At 35.1% G+C, this 23,339-nt stretch overlaps 1 protein-coding gene across 8 annotated transcripts in view; it reads right to left on the bottom strand.

Annotated features, from left to right (window-relative positions):
• SPAG16 (sperm associated antigen 16) overlaps positions 1-23,339 on the bottom strand; it is a 1,155,561-nt gene that overhangs the window by 922,259 nt on the left and 209,963 nt on the right. For all 8 annotated transcript variants that reach the window (XM_021924411.2, XM_017946898.3, XM_017946897.3 and 5 more), the window contains one exon: positions 18,875-19,002. In XM_021924411.2, the coding sequence (XP_021780103.1) occupies positions 18,875-19,002 (128 nt within the window). The remainder of the gene's footprint in view (positions 1-18,874; positions 19,003-23,339) is intronic.

The following is a 23,339-nucleotide window of genomic DNA, read 5'->3' as shown; positions in this document are numbered from 1 at the left end:
AAATGAAGGAATAACAGAGAGTGGTCAGAGCTGAAGCAGACCTGCCTTCTAGATTCACACAGGTTAGCATCTAAGAAGACAGAAAAGAGATGGCAGCAGCGATTCAGTGGGGAGACCAAATCATCCTGTCCACAAATTGGCCCCATCTCCAGTCAAACAGCACCAGATATCAAAGGTGAGTTTCAATAGATATAGTAACACTTAGAGGTCCAGGTGAGCAGGTTAAGAATGTCTAAAAGATATGTTCATAGTTGATAAAGCCCTCTCTCAGGTTACTACATTGCTGAAAAGGAGGACTGACTATCCCAAATAGGCAGAAATGAAAGACTATCATCTACTGAGAACATATCATGCTCCAGAAATAATATCACCTATTATGTAGATCATTTTATCAAATTCTTAAACTATCATGAGATGTGTTTTCTTTTGTTTGGTCTGTCCAGGACATAGAACAACGTTCTGAATACATTTGATGAATATTGCCAAATAAAAGGCTGAATGTCTGATATTAGTGGTAATTTTATTTGTACTATGCAATATTAAATATTACAAGAACAGGGTCTTTAAAACAACAGTGCCAACAGTCAGAGACACCAGTGATGGAAACTTGAGCAGTACAGAGGATAATTATTTAGCATCATTCCCTTTCTCTCTGGTAACAATACCCAGGCATTTTTTTAAAGGAATCTCCCCCCAGTCCTCTCCTTTTATTATCAGTTCAAATTTATCCTCACCTTTTGGGTAAGTTTTGATAGCTTTCTGTTGATACAGTGGTCATTCTCCCTGGTGACAGTTTTCAACTCTGGGGTAGCACTTAATTTGATTAGTCAATGCAACACAGGGAGTCATTTGCCTAAGCTTGCAGGAAAGAGAACTTACATTTTGTTTCTTTGAAAGATATGGAAAGAGACTCTCTTTACCTAGAGAGCACAGTGAAAGCATATGAAGTCCAAAATTGCTACAGCCATTTTGCTACCATGAAAGAAGAGCCGAGGATAATGCTGATACCAAACACAGAACACAGTTAAGAACAAGTACTTGGTAATATCTTTAAGGCAGCAAATCAAGCTTAACCTGCAGCTATTCCTACCTCTGATCTTTTAAATTAATTAATCCAATAATTTCATTTCATCTTTAAATCAAATTTTGTTGTATTTTCGGTCACTCGCAACATAAACCATCCCAATTTATACTGGTAGCATGGATGGCAGCATGGTTCAGGTGATAAATAGTCTTCAAAATGGCCATCAGGAAATCATTTAATACACCTCAGTGCATGGGGAGTTGAGATGAGGGTTCGAGATAAGATGAGGAAGGATTTCTAATCACCATGAGTTAAAGTGGTCCATAAGTGAAAAAGGTATAGAAACAAATTAGACAGACAGAAACTTTTTTTTACTTTAATATAATAAAAAATATCTTCACATACTTGGATAAAATTTATTAAGTGAAAGCATTTATACCTATCACATTATATCCTGGAATTATGAAATTTATAATGTATATATATTTTTATAAAGATTAATGGAATATTCCTATATTTACCCTCACATATACTCTAGTACAAGAAGATAAATTCGCTACAAGTCAATAGCTAAAATTATTTACATGTTTCTATATAATACATAGAAATAAAAATATTATTGTGTCAAGAACTATCTTCTCATCTAGTGTCTTTATTTCCTTAAATCAAGCACTTAAATAGATTGTAGTTTAATTCTAGAAGGTAACTTAACCCCAGAAATATATTGCATCCATAAATATCTAATACAAATAGGAAAAGTATAAAAATCTCATAAATTACAAAGAAATCCAAATGAAGCAGACCAGTATGTAAAACTCTATATTAAAATATAGTCAGCTGTGTTATTTATAAAAACGATGAGATAAATTATTATATATGATTTATTAATATTAATCAGATATATAAACAAGGAATGGCCAACATAGAAGAAGAGTCACAAGGTCTTAACAGCATAAAGCAAGTTTCAGAACAATCTTTATATGATCCTGACTGGGTGTAGAGGAATGGGGCTTGTAGGGATTTCTAAAAGGATAATAGTTATCCAAAGTGTTAACAGGGTTTGTTTATCTGTTTTGTATTTGAAAAGTGAAGTAAAGGGGACCATGTACTACTCTATTAAAAAAAGAATAAACTCATTTTCATTTAAAAAAATACACCTAATTAAACATCATTATCTCTAAATACAGAGCTGCCACAAGTTGTATGTAATTATGTATTATTTAGTAATTTTACCTGCAATTAAAAGTTGTCACTATCATCAACTCCTTCATCCTACCCAAATAGATACTAATTTATGTTTTAAAATATTGTTAACTAATCAATATTTTCAATACCAATATTATAACAACACAACCTTTCAAAATAGAATACCAAAAACATACATTTGTATGGTAGAATAAATCTTGCAGAGTGATGCTACCAGAATATAGTAGAATTTTACTCATTATCTCCAAATAATTTAAAAAAGAAAAACAAAACTAAAAAAAAGTAAAAAAAAAAAAAAATGTGTCCACATATAAATCTCATTTCAACTGCAGCTAGTAGTTTTGACATTGTACATTTGAAATTGATATCCCTTATCCATTTCTATAATACTATTTAAATCTCCATTATATATAATATGTGCAGTCCGGGTGAAATTAAAGGTCACAGTTGTCAAGTAGAAAGGTCTACTTACATTTATACAAAACATTTGCTGTTATAAATGATAATAAATACCAAAATGTCACTGATACAAATGATATTTTGAATGCACACCAGTACTTAAATGCACGTCCTCGAACCAAAATAAGTGTTTATCTATGCTGTGGAGCAAGTCTGAGGGGGAAAGACTGTGAGACACAGAGCACACTGCCTTGGAAAATTCTGAAGGGCATGAATATTTTGCCCATCTGGGCAAGTCTGTGGCACCCTGGCAGGCAGAGCCTAAGATTAGGTGAAAGTAAATGGGCTCCTATAAATATATGCATTTTGCACATCTCTACAGGGACATTTAGCCAGAATTCAACCTCACTTGATTATAGCTTGGAGCTTTTATACACTTCCCTTTTTTCCTATTTCCCCACCTATTTTCTTTCTTACATCTTCATAGAAGGCACAGTTTTATAGCCTAGCAGCTTGCCATTATGTTATGGTTTCCAGTTGCTTTAATTCTCGCTAGTTGTTTTAAATAGCCTGTTTTTCAAACTTCAAGTGGATCCCTATTTCTTTTATCTTTTAGTCTCCCTATTTCCAACAAGCCTTCTTTATCTTCTAATATAGTTTTGTTTACTAGGCGTATAAAGAAATCCCTAATTGTCTTTATTTTTACACTAAAAATAATTTTTTTGCCCTCAAGTTCAACTTGTTTATTTGCTGCCTTCTACTTTGTTTTAAACCTCTCGATTTCTTTTATTTTAATACTTTAATCTTTATTTCTTAAAGTGTGTCTCTGATTAAAATGTAAAGGTGTTTTGTTTCTATTACCGTAACCAGGGACTTGGGTTTTAAATATCACCCACTTTCTTTTTCTTCCCTCCCTCCACTTTCACTTCTTCATTCCTTCCCTCTCTACACACTGCCCTCTGGTAATGCATGCTAATCTAATTATGCTCTTGCATAAGAAATTTCAGAATCTAATCTTGCTACAAACCAGGCATGGAACCCCTACAGAGTCCTCCCCCTTAGGAAGAGTCACAAACCGTCGTTCCACCACCACTGGGGAGAGCGAATATAATGCTAATCAGACTTCCAGACCAGTAATAACCCACAAGATAGCCACAAGAACAAGACACACAGACCCTGCACCCTGCACTACTCCCACATGTCTCCCATACAAAGTTCTCCTTAAAAATTCCTATGGTAAGCTGTAAAATTTAAGATGGTATTTTAGAGCACTAGTTCACCATGTTCTCCGTGTGCTGGCTTTCCAATCAAAACCTGCTTTTCCCCTCACCAACCCTCACCTCCTGTGTTTGGCTTTCAAGTTGTGAGGAGCTGAACCTGGGTCTGGTTACATTTCCACATTTTAATGTATTTAATTGTAAACTCTTAATCCTCTGCATTTTACCATTTCACTTTCATTTACCAATTTCCCTTTATTCCTTGTCACAAAATTGTTCTTGTTTAATGATTTATTTTTAAGGACAGTGCTAAGCTAAGGGGAAATTTCCTCCAAACAAGAAAAGTTGGTAGCTTTGTCCCCCGGGTTTCCTGTGTCATTCCTTATGAGCACAAGTGGGTCATTAGCCTTTTTATGAATAACTCTCCAAAAAGAAAAGGTCGATCTCACCTTAGAATACTGAAGTCACATTACAGGCTAAACCAGACCTGAAGGGCATGAGGGGTGGTGAGGAGCAATGGGGCTGTTGCTTCACTTCATCATCAAATGTTCTTCTACAGTGGTGCCTTTTCAGTATTTTAAGGTAACATGCCAACATGACATTTTATGGCAATGTCATAAAGAGATCTAAAAGGAAGCACTGTGAAAACAAGATGGTGAGGCACATAAAGAAGGTAGGCAAAGAGCCTTTGATTTTCTTTCTGAGGAAATAAACATTTCAATGTCTTCACCCATTGCTTAACTCATATATTCTCAATCAGAGCAAAGCTGCCCCAACAGAAGCAAAAATTGATTCATAGGGGAGGTGAAACAATATTAGATATTAGAGTGTTTTGTGGCCTTCCAAAAGTCCAAGGTACATAAACAGATACATAGTAATCGGTACTATCAAATTTTCATGATATACAGACAGGAATCAAGGGTAAATGTCTAAGGTTGTGAAAGTGGCTAACTCATATTTACTGAGAAGAGTCTTTAAAACTCACCTATATTTGACCCTTCTGTCGTACATATGACTTGACTAGAAAATGCAGGCTCGCCGTTTTCTAGGAACTTATTCATTCATCAAACCACTGTGTTTTAAGTGCCAACTATGTTGTCATAAGCTATACTGTACTAGACTATGTAAACAAGAGCCAGTTCTTTCCCAAAGAAGTTGATAGCCAGTAGGAGATTCAGATACTCAGATGGGAAAGTGGGTAACTGCTACATACACCTCTGTAAAATGGATGAAAAATAGTACCATATTAAAGAATTGTTCATAAGGATTAAATAAGAAATTATGTGAAAAGCCTTTAACGTGATTGGCTCAACTTTTCGAAAAATGTTCATTGTGATCATCATTGTGGTAGCATCATCCAAGTTTCAAGCATAACCGTTTGCTGATCTCTTAATAGAGATTAATAAACTAATTCATAAATCACATTTTTATTTAGCCTATTATTTCAAAGTTTCTACTTTCATCTAAATGACTTTGTAGTAAGGTGAACAAATAAAGAGTAAAATATTTTTATTTATAAATGTGGTTCCTTGTATGAAAGGCACAGCTATTGAAACAGGTGCAGTGGTTCATGCCTGTAATCCTAGAACTTTGGGAGGCTGAGGCAGAAGAATCGCTTCAGCCCAAGAATTGGAGATCAGCCTGAGAAACATGGGAAGATCCCATCTCTAAAGCAAAAAAAAATTTTTTAAATGGCTGGTGCATGCCAGTGGTCTCAGCTACATGGGAAGCTGAGACAGGAGGACTGCTTGATACCTGGGGGTCCAGGCTCCACTGAGTCCTCTTCATGCCACTGCGCTCCAGCCTGCATGCAGGATGAGACTCTGTCTCAAAAAAGAACAGCAACAACAACAAAGACACAACATTTGAATTTTTTAAAGGTTTTACTTACTATATCCTATTCCAGAATAAAAGCCACTATTTAAATTTAAAAATCACTTTGGAAATAGCTAAATAAAAATAAATGTATGTAATTCTTAAACCACTTTGGTTAATAGCCTAAGACATCATTTGATTGGCTAGTTCAGTATCTACATCTATTAATTAACAATTTTCAGGAATTTTTTTGTTGGCTTGTTTTTTAAAAAGAAAAATAAGTAAATAGCAATATGACTAGTAGTAAAGATTAAAATCAATAAAATTACTTTTCTAGAACAACTAAGCTTTAGTATATAGTAAGTCCAATATCTATTTTTAATATCTAGATAAACATTGCAAACAAATGTACATTCTCTGCCAAGCACAAAAAGGAAAAGTATACTCTACTGTCATGTAATAAACAACTAGACTGAAATGTACTACAACATTTTGCACAAAAGGGGAAAAGGTCTCAAAATTTTCACTAAGAAATTACGGTAGTTATTTCCCAATCACTCTGTTTAAATACACAGAGCAGGTCTTAAGACATACAAATTCAGCTTCCTCTGAAGAAAATTGCTGGCATTATCATGTCAGTTCCCTGACAATGTTTTGCATAAGAAAATATTAGGAATAAGAGCTAGAACATTTTGGAAATAGATGTATATTTTTTTTCACCAAGTGCTGTTATTTTAGTTTCCTTAAGCATAAGTATAAAACAAATGCAGGTAAATTCTTTCTATTCCTAGATCACAATTTCTCAGGCAGTTATTATTATCAGCTTAATAAATGTTCAATATTATTACTAAAGCAAGGAAAATGATACCTAACGTAACCAATTTGTTAGGCTTCTTGAGAAGTTGTTGTTAGCCCAATTTAACATAACAAAATGAAAGTTATAAAACTTGTCAATGGCATCTGCAAGAATTATTGCAGATAGAAGTTACCTTAAAAGATTTAGTCTAGAACTCCCTATTGAGATCAGGAATGTGCAGTCTACGGCCATTCCACACTCAACATGCCTTATCTCGTCAAAACTTGGAAGCTAACCAGGGTTGGACCTGGTGAGTATTTGGATGGGAGATTAGAAATATTCAGGTACCTTTTCTCCTATGCGAAAGGTCTCTCCCCTCACCAAGAATTACCCATGTGTTTGCATACCATAAAATATATATCTCATTACCCATGACCTACACAGTTTCAACTTTCTTATCCCTTTCCTGATATTGCTCTGCTGTGATTAGGAGCTAGAGCAGTTTGGAAACTAGGAGGCCCAAGTCCTTGCTCAGGCACCTTTTAATTCCTTCTGAAGAAAATATGCAAAAAGAACTCAGGTTAATGCAAACTAGTTAATCTCTGCTCTCAAATATGACAGCGGGACTCCTTCAACCTATTACCTACAACCCCACTCCAAGGCCTAAAATAACATCGGTGGCTCTCTGTCCTTTTCTTCTAGGCCCACAGTCAATAATTGGATCTCTAGGTTGTACTAGCATTATGATAAAAAGAAGCACAGAAATAAATCTCTGTCTCTCTCTCTCTCACTCACCATTTTATTCCTAATATTTAGAACATAAGGTAGGAATTGAGTATATAACTATTAAATAAATGAAGAAAACCAAGGGAAAATAACTGTGTTTTTCTCCATTCAAGACTACTTTTCTCCTCTGACATAAAGTTGCAAGTTTTAGCAATATGACCCAATTATATTCTTGGCCTTGACCAAATCAATTATCTTCCTCCTACTGGTGGTCTTATTGAAAAAGGGAGGAGATTTTGACTACATCTTACTCCATATCTGTGACATTCATATATCAAATGTACCTGAAATGCCTAGTTTTCCTTTCATATACTCATCAGTTGAAAAATCCTAAGCCCATGGATTCAATCCAGAATATACAATATACTCTAAATTTATATTTGTTACTGGGTTTCCCCACAAACGCATTCTGGGGGTTTGTCAGGTGTATCCTCACTCCCCAAATGGAGAATGATATAAAATACAGATGCCAAGAGAATCTGATTGGACAGTTAAAGAATAGAACTGGGAGATTATGGAGTAAAAAGCCAGGTGTCAGTTTAGCAAGCTCAAGTTTAAAGGTTAATTGGCTGTCAAAATTCAGAATCAAGAAAGCCAAATAGATAAGGAAAAAGCAGAAGACTCAGGAATCCAGTGAAAGTCTTAGGAATACTAAAGAAACCAGATGTCTGGAAACCGGGAGGAGAAAGTCCATATCAGAATTGGAGAATGACTGTTGAGAAAACAGACAAGCGAGAGTAAGAAACCTAGAAATTTGAGCGAATAAGGCAGGCTGAAAAAAAAGGGGTCCTCTTTGTGTTTTCTGAAAAGTGTGAGAGAATTGGGTCATGAGCACATGACAGAAGTAACTCTAATTATTATGAGAGTAGTGTTTATAGCTACCCTATAGGCACAGAGAATGCCAGTTACGGTTACGATAATGAGTGGGGAAATCACACCACAGGGATTCATAGAAATTTCTTGATATTCAAGCTAAATAAATTTTAAAAGATAGGGTGACTGCTGGTGATACCTAGGTTATAAGTAGATAATATACAGTATGTTGAAAAACCTGGCTATAGAACAACAGACAATCATGATAACTTAAGTAATGCATTCATGCTTTCAACACATACTAAGTCACCTCCTATCTGTCAGGGACTATTCATAATGACAAGATATGATCTGTGCCCTTAAGAGTCCTTACTGGGGTGTTGGGAGACATAGACACAAAAATAAATCATTGGGAATCCATAGGATCTGTTCTATGCACCCCTATATTATGCATTTTCTATGTTATGTGCCTAATATCAAGAGTACAGAAAGGAGCTCTAGTTTAGTATAGAAACATACTTTAGGTTGCTTGAATATTGACAAGTGGAAAAAGGAGGTAACATGCATAATGGTGAAAGGAACATGAGCCAATGCATGAACACATGAAGGGATTTCTTTGAATATAGAGCATAAGGGGTGCAGAAGCAAAGGACACAATAGAACTAGAAAAAAATGGGTTAGAGCTACATAGGGAAGAGCCAAATGTGTCTTAAGGGCTTGAAAAATAAAGATTTTAAAGCAGAAATGAGATATTGGATCTTTATTTTAGAAAGACTACTATGACGGCAGTAGGGAGGATAAATTCCAGTTGGAGGAGTGACTGGAGGCAGACCATAGGAAGCTGGTGGGGAAGCCTAAGTGACAGATGATGGTCTTTGACAGACGGGAATGACTGAACAACTCATTTTGGACATAAAATACACAGGCTTAAGTGATGGATTGCATGTGATAAATAAGCAGTAAAGAGGATGTTAAAAAGACTCACGGGTCATCTTTGGTGACCATATGGATGATAATAACATTAAATAAAATGGGAGAAAGTTGGTGAGCATGGAGAGGAGGAAAATGATGAAAAAAGAGAGCTGGTATTGAGATCTGCTGAATTTGAAGTGCTCACAAGATATGCAAGTTGAAATGTCCTATTTCATGAGGTACTCTGAATTAATAGTCATTGCAGCTTAGGATAATGTCAGGAGTTTAAAAGTTGAAATCAGAGCATCAATATTGTTTATATATTAGGTATATAAATCTAATAAAAGTTTTATTACTTTCTATTAGACTATAAAAGCCTTTTTAATATGAAAAATTTAATGATATAAACCAATATGACCATATCATTCTAGTCATGGCCCTATAAGAAATTGCCAAAATTGGTTTAAGATTTAGATCTATGACACAAGCACTGATGTTTACAACCCATTCATCATAAAAAAAAAAAAAAAAAGTCAATTATGGGATACCATTCCACATGCATTTACTTTAACATGGACTAAAGACATTGGTTTCACCTCAACTTGCCAAGACATTGGCAAGTGGCAATTACTACTGCCATTATCTGATGGGTGCTTCACCTAAATCAAAACTACTGATTGCTCATACTTCACCAGGTCTTGCCACCTTTAATTATTTAAACAGAATAATGAGTACATGTGTGAATATAATATAGTTTGAAATACTAAATAAATTTTCAAAGAGAACAAGAGATATATTGGTACTTGTTCTAAACCATCTTCTCTGACATTCTGCATTACAAAGATTAACCTTTGCTATGAACTTGAATTTCCCTTTCTATTACACAGTATGAAATAGGAAATACCAGTATGTAGCTAAGGAGGAAGCTGGAGTGAGAGATGCTTTCTATATTTATTGGACTATTCTTAATGTATTGTCAGTCCATGGAAATAGACCTGCCTTACCATAATAACATACTCCAGAAAAAGTTTTATGTAAAAATGGAATGTCTTAATTTTTCAAAAATTGAAACTATGTCCTAAGGCAGAAAAGCATAGTTTCATTTCTTACCAAGCGTAGTTAAAGGGTGGGATTTTTATGTATTGTTGGCACTACACATAATTGCTGTATATAATTATAGTATGTCCAACAATGCCTTCTTGTAGGTCACTGTGGTTATTACTATAGATCTAGATAATTAAAAGGGAATGAAAAATGTTTATAGTCCCAGAAGGGCAACTGTTGGTCTATCACTGAGTCTGTGAAACACTGGAATTGAAAATGCTCTGTGCATCATCTGTGACCAATGTTAAAGCCTTTCCATAATTTTAGCTGTGAGTAGACCGTAAAAAAAAACAAGGTAGAACACCTTCTGGAAGATGACAGCTGCTCAGAAAACCCAGTGTCTAAACAAACGCACTTTAAAGTTGAAGATAGACACATGCAATGGCTCTAAAGACAATCTGAAATAAATTGAAAATCTAATCTACTAATTAGATAATGTATTTATTCACAGAACATACCCCAAAATGGTAAATAGCTCACTAAAATGAATGTTTACATTTGCTGCATATTGTACACCTTTCTTCTTAAAATTTAATGGCATAAATATTATTATTTAATAGAAGCCAGCTGAATACCTTAGTACTTTGATAATAAACTATAAAACTAGCAGAATTAAACATACATGTGCATGTGTCTTTATAGCAGCATGATTTATAATCCTTTGGGTATATACCAAGTAATGGGATGGCTGGGTCATATGGTACTTCTAGTTCTAGATCCTTGAGGAATCTCCATACTGTTTTCCATAATGGTTTAACTAGTTTACAATCCCACCAATAGTGTAAAAGTTCCTATTTCTCCACATCCTCTCCAGCACCTGTTGTTTCCTGACTTTTTAATGATCGCCATTCTAACTGGTGTGAGATGGTATCTCATTGTGGTTTTGATTTGCATTTCTCTGATGGCCAGTGATGATGAGCATTTTTTCATGTGTCTGTTGGCTGTATGAATGTCCTCTTTTGAGAAATGTCTGTTCATATCCTTTGCCCACTTTTTGATGGGGTTGTTTGTTTTTTCTTGTAAATGTGTTTGAGTTCTTTTTTTTTTTTTTTTTTTTTTTTTGTGAGACAGAGTCTCGCTCTGTAGCCCAGGCTGGAGTGCAGTGGCCGGATCTCAGCTCACTGCAAGCTCCGCCTCCCGGGTTCATGCCATTCTCCGGCCTCAGCCTCCCGAGTAGCTGGGACTACAGGCGCCCGCCACCTCGCCCGGCTATTTTTTGTATTTCTTAGTAGAGACGGGGTTTCACCGTGTTAGCCAGGATGGTCTCGATCTCCTGACCTCGTGATCCGCCCATCTCGGCCTCCCAAAGTGCTGGGATTACAGGCTTGAGCCACCGCGCCCGGCCTATTTGTTTGAGTTCTTTGTAGGTTCTGGATATTAGCCCTTTGTCAGATGAGTAGATTGCAAAAATTTTCTCCCATTCTGTAGGTTGCCTGTTCACTCTGATGGTAGTTTCTTTTGCTGTGCAGAAGCTCTTTAGTTTAATTAGATCCCATTTGTCAATTTTGGCTTTTGTTGCCATTGCTTTTGGTGTTTTAGACATGAAGTCCTTGCCCATGCCTATGTCCTGAATGGTATTACCTAGGTTTTCTTCTAGGGTTTTTATGGTATTAGGTCTAACATTTAAGTCTCTAATCCATCTTGAATTAATTTTCATATAAAGAGTAAGGAAAGGATCTAGTTTCAGCTTTCTACTTATGGCTAGCCAATTTTCCCAGCACCATTTATTAAATAGGGAATCCTATTTAATGCTATGTTTATTGTGGCACTATTCACAATAGCAAAGACTTGGAATCAACCCAAATGTCCATCAGTGACAGACTGGATTAAGAAAATGTGGCACATATACACCATGGAATGCTATGCAGCCATAAAAAAGGATGAGTTTCTGTCCTTTGTAGGGACATGGATGCAGCTGGAAACCATCATTCTCAGCAGACTATCGCAGGAACAGAAGACCAAACACTGCATGTTCTCACTCATAGGTGGGAACTGAACAATGAGATCACTTGGACTCGGGAAGGGGAACATCACACACTGGGGCCTATCATGGGGGGCGGGGAGGGATTGCATTAGGAGTTATACCTAATGTAAATGACGAGTTGATGGGTGCTGACGAGTTGATGGGTGCAGCACACCAACATGGCACAAGTATACATATGTAACAAACCTGCATGTTATGCACACATACCCTAGAACTTAAAGTATAATAATAATAAAAAAATAAGTAAATAAATTAAAAAACTAGCAGAATTTATCTTTATATTATAGAATATATTTTAAATTATTCTGTAAAATATTCATAAATAATGATCACAAGTGTTTTAATTGTATGTAATTATCACCTTCCTAAGGGGAATTTTCTTGAAGCTTAATGGAGTATAAGTTCTTTCTCTCAGAAATGCAAAATTTAAATATAGACTTTGCTCTAATATATTGCTTATTTGTTTTGATGGGATGTAAACATGAAAATTACAACATAATTTAAACTTATTATAAATAACCATTGGAAAATATAAATATCTATAATTATTTTCAAGATATTTAATTTCAAAACTCACATTTTAAAATGTGAACTTATTATGAAAACATATAATTTAATATGTGATTAATTATGAAAACATATAATTTAATTAATATAGTTTATATATGGATATGTATAATTAAGTACTTAAGCTTTATACTGACTCATGTCCAAAAGTTACATTTCTATAATGCCCATATTTTCACAGTAAAAGCTACTTAGTAACTTTATTTCTGGTGTGTGTTTCAATTAAAATACATGAAATAGTACTGACATGAACCTGTTCGCTAGGTAGCATACACAATTGTGAACTTTGCTCATAGCACAGTCCAAGATGTCCTATGTATATCTAAGTTCACTTAGTTTAATTACCATCAATCATTTAACATGTCAAACCTGTCCAAACCTGTTCCTCCCTTAGTCTTCCCCATGTAAATTAATGGTCACTTTATTCTTCCTGTTCTCAGGCCAAAAACCTTGGAATCATTCTTAAATTCTTTCTTTTACTCCACAACCAGTTCATTAGAAAATCCTGTCGACCCTCCTATCAAAAAAATAATGAAAATCTGACTACTCATTAGCCTCTATATCACTGTCAACTTAGTCCAGGAAACCTTATAATTTTCTTGGATTACTGAAATAGGTGCTAGTCTACCGGCTTCTATTCTTAACCCCCATAACAGCATAATTTCCTCACAGTAGTTACAGACACTTTGTTTTTACCTACGTAAAATTGCGTAATTCTTCTGTTCAAAATCCTCTAATATCTTCCTAACACTCTCAGATTAAAATTCAAAGTTCTCTTTACTATGATTTATAAGGTCCTAAGTCACAGCCTCTTTGATCCCCAAGTACTTAATTTTATATTCCCCCTCCTATTCTCCAAGCTCAGTTATTCTGTCCATGCTGGACCCCTTGCTGTTCCCGCAATATTTTGGATATGCTCCCACCTCAAGGCTTTGCATTTGCTGTTCCCTCTGACTCTTTAAGTTTCTTCCTAGTGCTCCACATGCCTCACTTCATCACCTGCTTCAGGTTTCCCTCACATATCACTTTCTCAAAAAAAGTCCTGGCCACTCTCTTTACAACTGAATTCATCTTACACTCAGTTTCCCTCTGTCTCGCTTTATGTTTTTCTATAGCATTTATGGCCATCAAATACAGTATGTGTTCACTATTGGCTTATTAACTGTTCCCTCAATCAATGTAATCTCCCTCAGAACAGATTTGTGCCTGGTTAGTTAACTGCCCAGAATAGTGCCTGACACATGTTCAATAATATTTGTGTGTGTGTGAATGAGTGAATGTGAAAATCTCTTCAATCTTTTTATTTTTAAAATTCATTTATCATATATGGCCTAACATCTAATTTCACAAAGAGATAGCCCATTAGTCTGGAAAATTAAAGCTTGATAAAGTTTGGAGAACTCTACAACCAACAAATGTTTCAGGGAACCATGCTTCTTCTATCACATGGCTTAGAACTTTCAAAGTCAACAGTGAATCCCACTGGAAGTCTTAGGGGTTAGGTCTGGAAGTGACGTACACCACCTTTGGTTTATTTTTAGGCACATGGCAAAATTCCCAAGTTCAATTCCAAACTGAAGATATAATCTCCCAATGGGCTCAGAGAAGAGGAAACTGGACTGGTGAGCATCTACCCATCTCTGCCACACATAAACTAGGAAAACACTGCATGCCTACTGAGAACCAAGAATGAAATAAAGTAGAATGAAAGGACTGAACGTGACTAAGGGAGTGAGGAGTAAAATATTAGCTAGATTTTTCAGGCACTGCCTCTCTGAAGAGGTAACATTTGAGCTAAGAGAGATTAGAATGAGCTAGACATGTAAAAATCGGAGAAGTAATACGGGGAGTCCATGGAGAAGGTAGTGGAAAGACCTTGGAATGGGAATAAGTGTGGCGTGTTTGCAGAATAGTGAGAAGACTGGTGTCGCTGAGGAGATAGGGAAAGGGAGAGTGGGAGTATACAGCCAAAGAGGTAGGCAAGAGTCTCATCTTGCAAAGGCCACACAGTAAGAAGTTTGGGTTTTATTTTTTCAACAAGGGGAAGACGTCATTGTATTTAAAGCAGGAAATCTGATTATCTGATTTACATTTTAAAAATGTGTTTGGCTATTGTGACATGAGTAATTATTATAGGGTAAGACAGGGTAAATTAGGAGGCTTTTGCAAGAGTATGAGAAATGACCATAGTAATACAGATAGAAAGAAGTGGGAAACAATTAAATATATTCTGGAGGAAAGGCTTATCAGACTTTCTGGTAGATTTAATGGTGGGAATTGCAGGGTGAGAGAATGAGGAATTTTTTAAATGACTCCTAGGCTTTTAGCTTAAGTAAGTTCACACAGATTTGGTACTTTCGCAAAAATAAGGAAGGTAAGGAGAAGATTAGGTTTTCTGCGGGGAAACCAAAGTTATTTTTTGGACAGATGAAAATTTGGAGAAACTTATTAGATATTCAAGCTCAGGAGAGACATCATGGTAGAGACACCACCATATGTAAAGTATTTAAAGCCAGAGAATGGAAGAAGCCACCTGCAAATGAGAGTGAAAAGAGGAAGCTGTAAAGTTGAGTCTAGGGCCAACCTATCAACCAGAAATCTGGCCAGAGAGGAGCAGCTCACTGAAGACGCTGAGAAGGATATGAGCCTGGGGGTCAGCAGGAATACTAGGAGCTCGCAAATAATAGGAGTCAGGAGAGGAAAAGCAGGAGTGGTCAGTTGTACTAACTGCAGCTCAGAGGTGAAGAAAATGAGAACGAGTGAGTGATGATGGGTGGTGGACATGGGGTGTGGCTAATGACTGGCAAGAGCAGTTTTGGGAGAGGAAAGCAAGAGAACCTGATGGCAGGAGAGAATGGCAAGGACAAGTGGAAGCTGTCAGTTAAGTCCGCACTTTTGTCAGCCTCCTTAGAGACAATGAGCAGGATATGAAGAAACAGCATAGGTTTGATGGGGACTTTTCTGGATAAGAAAGAAAAAATATTAAACGACTTGGCCACAATGGTGAAACGCTATCTCTACTAAAAATACAAAAATTAGCCAGATGTGGTGGCGGGCGCCTGTGGTCCCAGCTACTCAGGAGGCTGAGGCAGGAGAATCTCTTGAACCTGGGAATCAGAGTCTGCAGTCAGCCGAGCTCACACCACTGCGCTCCAGCCTGGGCAATAGAGCGAGACTCCATCTAAAAAAACAAAACAAACAAACAAACAAGTAGTGGCCATCACTGGAAGACACGTTGTAGGCTGATGGGAAGCAACCTGTAAGAGTAGAAGAAAGACATCTACCTAAATCAGAGTTTAAAAACTCTCTTAACTAATTTAATTTAAAATCTTTCTGGTTCTTTGACCTATGAAACCATACTCTATGAAAATACAAACTAGTAAGACATCACTGATTTTTAAATTACCTGGATTTTAATATGCATTTATTTTATTATGACCTTGTTAGAAAAACATTATAAAAATACATTTTGATAAATCTGTTTTTCCAGAGGAAAAAATACATAATTATTCTACACTTAAACACAATCTAGCTACTTATTTTCATATTTAAGTTTATAGCAATTATCCTAGGTCATGCATGTCATGCATTTTGCCCCAATCATGGGACATATAGTTGTGTATTACTGGCAAAATTGTATGCCCAACTATAAAAACAGAGATTATTTTTTCATTTTATGTATTTAAAATAATGTGTGGCTTATTCACTATTTTGTAGTTTGCCTTTGGGTTAACCAGATCTGACACAAATTCTTTCTTTGTGATTTGCAAGGTGTCTGAGTCTCGTGTATGTGTGTGATTGAGAAGGAGAAAGGAGAGACAGAGAGAGAAAAATAACAACTGCCTTATAGAAATATAAAGGTCAGAGATAGTGTGTGTATATAGCAGCTACTTTCTTTCCACTGATGGTCAATAACAAACAAAAATAAACTTCAAAAATACATAGTCCCCAAGCAAAAAAACCTGTCTTTTTCCTTAAAGAAGCATATAATTGGGTCAATAAACACTGTATTGTAGACTTACTAAGTACTAAGATTCTGTATGTGTGTATCTGTAGAGGGGGTGGTATCTGGTTTTAAAATTAAGGACACAGATTATGAAACTATTTGAGAAACACTAATAATTTTAAATTGAGTTTTATATTATGTCTAGTTAAGGATTGGTAGTATAGAATGAGAGTACAGAGAAAGAAGTAGCAGAATAAACTACTACTTTTGCCATGTGTTTGGGAGAGTGACAAACACACAGAGCAAAAAAGGAAATAGTAGTATAAGGAAGCAGAAAATGAGACCAATTGGAAATGAAGTAGACAGGCAAAAAGTGTCCCATGTAAATAAGTTGTCCCAAAGTCACAACTTAATCTTCCACTGAGGTATGTTACCCTAAGAGACTAGTGTTTGATTTTCTTTTACCGATTTATTATTCTACCAATAAACAAACTAATAATGCTACAGCCTTCCCTCCTAATAGGTTAACTAGTGAAGATTGTTAACGAAAACATTATTCTTTGAGTTGCAGTAGTAGTAATCAGGACAGCTGTCTTTCCAAAGGCTGGAAATAAATGAAGCTGAAATGCATATTTTCCCTTTGACTAAGAGCTAAATGTTTCCCTCTGTTTCTTCTTCACATTTTCATTTAATAGAAGCTTTTCCCTTAACCTCCACATAATTGTTGCATTGACCAATATGTTCCATTATCTCCATAAAACACACAAGCTGCACTCATTGAACTCCAACTGCTCAGAGCTCTCCAATCACACACAAGTAGACCAGCACTGACTACACTCATCTGCCAAGGTTCATGATTATAAACAGTCACAGGAGTTTGGTCCTAAATCTGTTTATAAGCCAGTTGTGTTTGCTATGGTAGTATTAGCATTAGTTATAGTGATGAAATGTGAGAATGATAAACAAAATTGCTTTCGATGAAAATTAATGTTACAAAAAGGTGGGGAGATCAACTGAAGTTGTCTGAAGTTCTTATTTTAGATAAAAGAAATGAAAAATTGAAATTGTAGAAGACTCATTACTGGCATAGCTTAGGTAAGAAATATTGTGTAGAATTCCAATCAATAGACATTTAAGAAAAAGTCATGACCTTACAGCAAAAGACTAGCATATGAGTACAGGCACTTGTTTTATCTTGAAATAGAATACTAAGGTATAAATGTATCATTTTTATGGTTCCCTTTACTAACAGACCTTTTCAATTCATTCACCTACTGCTTTTGGTCATGACAGAAGTATTCATATGTGCTATGTTCTCATGACATATACCACAGACAACATTCTTGCTACCAGGAAATCATCAACAAATGGGGTTTAGGAAGTAGACTGCACATGCATATGGTCATCAAGAGCAGAGGAAGTTTTGCAAATAAAAAGGGAATACTCACTACAGGTAAAATATATATGTTAAAGAGTGGTTAATGTCTCTTCTGAGTCATTAGTCCTCCTTAAGAATAATAGGAGCAATTACAAAACAAATGCCATATATTTTTGTACAAGTCTTAGATTTCTTGAAGATCAGTTACATAAATTTGGGACTCTATGACAAAATGCAAGAAAATAATGCTACTTATATAAACTAAACCATAATGAAAATGATGTATCCAAGATTATCAACAAAAGCTGGCCACTTAATTAAATGTAAATGTACCATGGAATTATAAGGATTATATATGCATATTTTCTACAAAAATATTTTTTAATTTTGAATAAAAATATTATCCATTTTATAAGTTTTAAAATAAATGTTTATGAATATAAATATGCAGATTTTTAAAACAATTTATTTCAATAAATGTTGAGTAATACTAAGTCTCATCTTTAAACCTACGTAGTTATAGTTCACAAAATTACAGTCCTCATAACAAGTAAAAATAACTTATTAATGGGGAAAAAGAACATTGGTAAAATTGGTAAGTAAAAAAAACAAATGAAATGCATAGTTGCTGAGATCCTATCTTTAAAGTAATCCTAGAAACTTCTCTACAAATGATTTGTGCATTTTTACTCCAACCTCTACAATAAAATACATAATAGTGCACTTAGTCTGTACTGCCACCAAGTGCTTAAACCAATTACTTTTAAGATTCTTACAGCAGCTATAAGCAAATTCTTTCACTGCTATGAGTAGCAATTTTGAAAGGCTAAAAGCAAACCATGTCAACCATGAATGGCTGTAAGAGCACCAAAATTTTGACATGAAAATAAAATCTCAAAAGTATTAATAAAACATCAAAAATCCTACCAGCTCACTGGAAGTTCATGGAGTCTAAAAATATTTTTCAGCTTGTAGTCAAATTTTGCTGGAGAAAGATTTTCTTTACAAACATTCAGGTTTGCATTTGGTTGCATATCTATGGGAAATTCTGAATCCTAGAGAAAAATATTAAACAAGAGCTCTGCGTTAAATATTAAAATCACTGCACATGTTGATACTCTGATTTAATACTAAATTACAACATAAACATTATAATTATATTTGCCCAGAATTTACATGAAGTCCTTCATTTCCAATTTCAGTTTTGAGGAAAATATTTTAAAAGATAAAATTTTAAATAAGGCACATATCAATTTATATAACCAATTACAATTCTAAGCCTCAAGCTACATGTTAAAAATTACTTGAAAATACTCCCTATTTGAATTCCAATGAAGCACAATATAGCATTGTCATATATTATTGGTTGTCTTTTTTTAAATAAGATTTCCAGGCCCAACAACAACGCCAGCAGTCAAAAGTCCATAATTCTTTTTTTTTTTTTTTTTTTTTTTTTTTTTTTTTTTTTTTTTTTTTTTGAGACGGAGTCTCGCTCTGTCACCCAGGCTGGAATGCAATGGCCGGATCTCAGCTCACTGCAAGCTCCGCCTCCCGGGTTCACGCCATTCTCCTGCCTCAGCCTCCCGAGTAGCTGGGACTACAGGCTCCCGCCACCTCGCCCGGCTAGTTTTTTGTATTTTTTTAGTAGAGACGGGGTTTCACCGGGTTAGCCAGGATGGTCTCGATCTCCTGACCTCGTGATCCGCCCGTCTCGGCCTCCCAAAGTGCTGGGATTACAGGCTTGAGCCACCGCGCCCGGCCTAAAAGTCCATAATTCTTATGCCCTTTTTGTCCCCTATAAATGGCAGACTAAAAACACTTTCATTGCATAACAAAGTTAACATTTGCTAATTGATTGATTATGATTTTCTTTTTAAATCTAAGGACACAGGACTAATTTAAAAACACTTACTGAAAGTAAATCGTTTCTATTAATCCCGTCAAATCACACACATTAGAATCCACATATCATTTCTTGGTCACCTCCCTCTCCACCAAGCAAACCATAGCTACAGATCAAAGAGCATTTTCAGTCCATGAGAAAGTAGTCCTTGCTCAGTGGAAAAAAGACATGCTACGAATAAGCACTCAACACATAATGAAGGAGAGATTAATTACTTAACTCGACTCAAAAAAACAAGTTATTAATCCCCTACTAGCTAATTCTGTAAAATTGCTCTGACAGAAGGCTCATATCATGAATTTTTGCACCCATTTATGCCTTCAAAAATTATTTATCTCAACCATTGTTTTAGGCATGAAAAATCTTTCTTTTTTCTTTTTTCTTTTTTTTTTTTTTTTCCATTTTTGAGACAGAGTCTCACTTTGTCGCCCAGGATGGATTGCAGGGGTGGGTTCTTGGCTCACTGCAACCGCTGCCTTCTAGATTCAGGCAATTCCCCTGTCTCAGCCACCCGAGTAGCTGGGACTACAGGCGCATGCCACCATGCCCAGCTAATTTTGTGTATTTTTAGTAGAGACGAGTTTCACTATATTGGCCAGGCTGGTCTCAAACTCCCGACCTCCAGTGATCCGCCTGCCTTGGCATCCCAAAGTGGTGGGATTACAGGCGTCAGCACCGCCTCCGGCCTGAAATAATATTTTTCTAATTAACAAAGTAGTACATATTAATATAGAAATTTTGTGCATTTCATAATACTACAAAAACCTAAAAGCTAGCTTAGTCTCACCACCCAGATATAATTACTATTAACACTGTGGTTTAATTACTTAATATTTTCCCATCTTTCTCTCTCAAGTTTTACAAAATTGGAACCACGCTCTATTATCTTCTCTCATTTTTCATTTATCAGTGCTGCATTTTCACATCATTTAGTCTGTTTTGAAGGAATGATGAATGCCACGTTTTACTTATTCAGTGATTTTTGTCTCTCTTATGGTTATCAACGTTATGAACAGAGTATTTGGTCTATAAATCTGCACTTCACTAAGTATTTCCTTAAAGCATAGTACCAGAACTGTAAATAATTCAAATAGAATAAATATTTGAGAAAAACATGATCCCTTTTCACAGACTGCTTTTTAGAAAATCTGTACCAATTATACTTCTGCCAGTCACGTAGCACTGGGTGCAATTCACCGTATCTTTGTTAATGGCATATACACACACATGTGCATACACACATGCACTTAAAACAATCCATTCTTTCAATAGTTATTTCCTTTGAATGATATTTATTATTGAGTGTCAATTTTATGATAGGCACCAGTTTCAGTTCTTATAATATATCACTAAACAAAATAGACAAAATTCTCTCCCTTATGGAGTTTACATTCTAAAACAAACAACACCTAGGGCAATATAAATAATGAACATATATACTATATTATATCTATAAAACAAAAAACCTGTGAAAAAATTTATTGCCAATTCATATATAATTAAGTTAAACATTTCTATATTTGTTATTTCTTTGCTTTACTTCATATTTTCTGAATTGCATATTTATGCCGATTGCTTATTTTTCTATTGTTTTGCTTGTATTTTATTTTAATGATGATGCTTGGGTTGGAAATAGGGGAAGGAATTTCTAACATAAATTAGTATGTTAGAAAATATAGCAAGATGGATCCAAATCCAGTCTTATATAGTTGTTTGTACTGCATGAAAATATCTGAAACCACAAACACAGCAATTTTTATAAGCATTGTTAAACCAATCATCATATAAAACAAATAGAAAGAGGTATTTAATAAAACCTAATCAACTAGGTCCTGCTGCCTATTTAGTAGAGCTAAAAAAAAATAGTAAAATATGATGATAACTGAACAACTATTTATAAAAAGATTTACATCAAGAGCAGCAAAACCCTAATAAAAACAGTCCAATCTAAGCATAGATTCACTTGCAGAGGTAAACATCAGATTTCTTATATCACCCAGCCTATATGCTGAAATATTTCAGGAGACAATGGCCAATACATGGGTAGGCAAGATCAGTGACGTAAATGTGAGATATATAAATAAGAACAATGTGTACAGGATGGAAGAAGTAAAACAAATCTTAAAATTATTCTTCCATGCAAAAAAACCATAGCCTTTTTTTGTGTTGACAAGGTACAATTGGAAGGCAAAGCTAAGCTCTCAGCAGTGTGCTTTAATAGTTCATTGGTCTCAACTCAAAGTGCACATTGAACTCACTAGGCAGCTTTTTAAAAAAATACCAGTATCACTGAGTCACACCCCAAATAAATTAAATAATGATTTGAGAGTAAGGCTCTGGCACTGGTGTTTATTTTAAAGATTTCTACGTGAAATAGAAGTCAGGGTTAAAATAATGGCTTTCCTTAGCAACTCAGCTCCACCACATACGAGTGCAAACTCAGGCAAGCTATTTAACAAGCTTTCAAAACATATACACACACACACACATATATGCATATATATATATATATATATATATATATATATATATTTCTATCTGTAAAATGCAAACCCAATCATACCTGTCTTAAATGCTGCATGAAGATTGAGATAATCTCTGCAAAGCATTCATCACATGTTAGTCACCTAACACATTCATTAAATTCTTAGTAAACGTTATCTATTTATATTGCTATTTTTATTATTTCTGCAACTAGTGGCACATTAATTTCAGCTGGTAAGCAAATTCATCATGAATTATTTCATACTCCACTTATTTTTTATGAAATAATTCTATATTAATCAAATTATAAGTTTAATATTCTCCTGGTATATTGATTGAAGCAGACTTGATTTTGACATAATCTTACCTCCCCAAATCCCAGTTTCATAACCAGTTAATGGCTGGTTATCTCTATATGTCCCAGTACCAATAATAAAATAAGTTATTGCTTTATGGGCCAGTTGGAATTAAATATAGTCTTATGTTTAAAAAAAATGGAAGACCTGTGCTTGGCCTGTTTCACTTAACATAATAACTTTCAGTTCCATCCATGTTACTGCAAATGACAGGATTTCATTCTTTTTTATGGCTGAATAATATTCCATTATATATATACCATATTTTCTTTTTTCACTCACCCATTCACGGGCACTTAGGTTGATTCCATATTTCAGCTATTATGAACAGTGCTGCAATAAACATGAGAATGCAGACATCTCTTCATTATATTAAGTGAAATATGCCAAGCACAGAAATACAAATATTGTATGTTCTCACTCACATGTGGAAGCTAAAAAAGTGGATCTAAGAAGATAAAGAATAGATTGGTGGTTACTGGAGGCCGAAAAGGTCAGTGGAGAAGGAAGGATGAAGAGAGGCTGAATAATGGGTACAAATACATAGCTTCATAGAAGAAATAAGACCTAGTGTCCTGTAGAACAGTAGGGTGACTCTAGTTTACAATAATCTATTGTACATTTCAAAATAGCTAGAAGAGAATAATTC

Source organism: Papio anubis, chromosome 10 (assembly GCF_008728515.1).
Source record: "Papio anubis isolate 15944 chromosome 10, Panubis1.0, whole genome shotgun sequence".
Lineage (NCBI taxonomy): Eukaryota > Metazoa > Chordata > Mammalia > Primates > Cercopithecidae > Papio > Papio anubis.
Note: the sequence above shows the minus strand (reverse complement) of the source record. Positions and strands in the feature narration are given on the sequence as shown.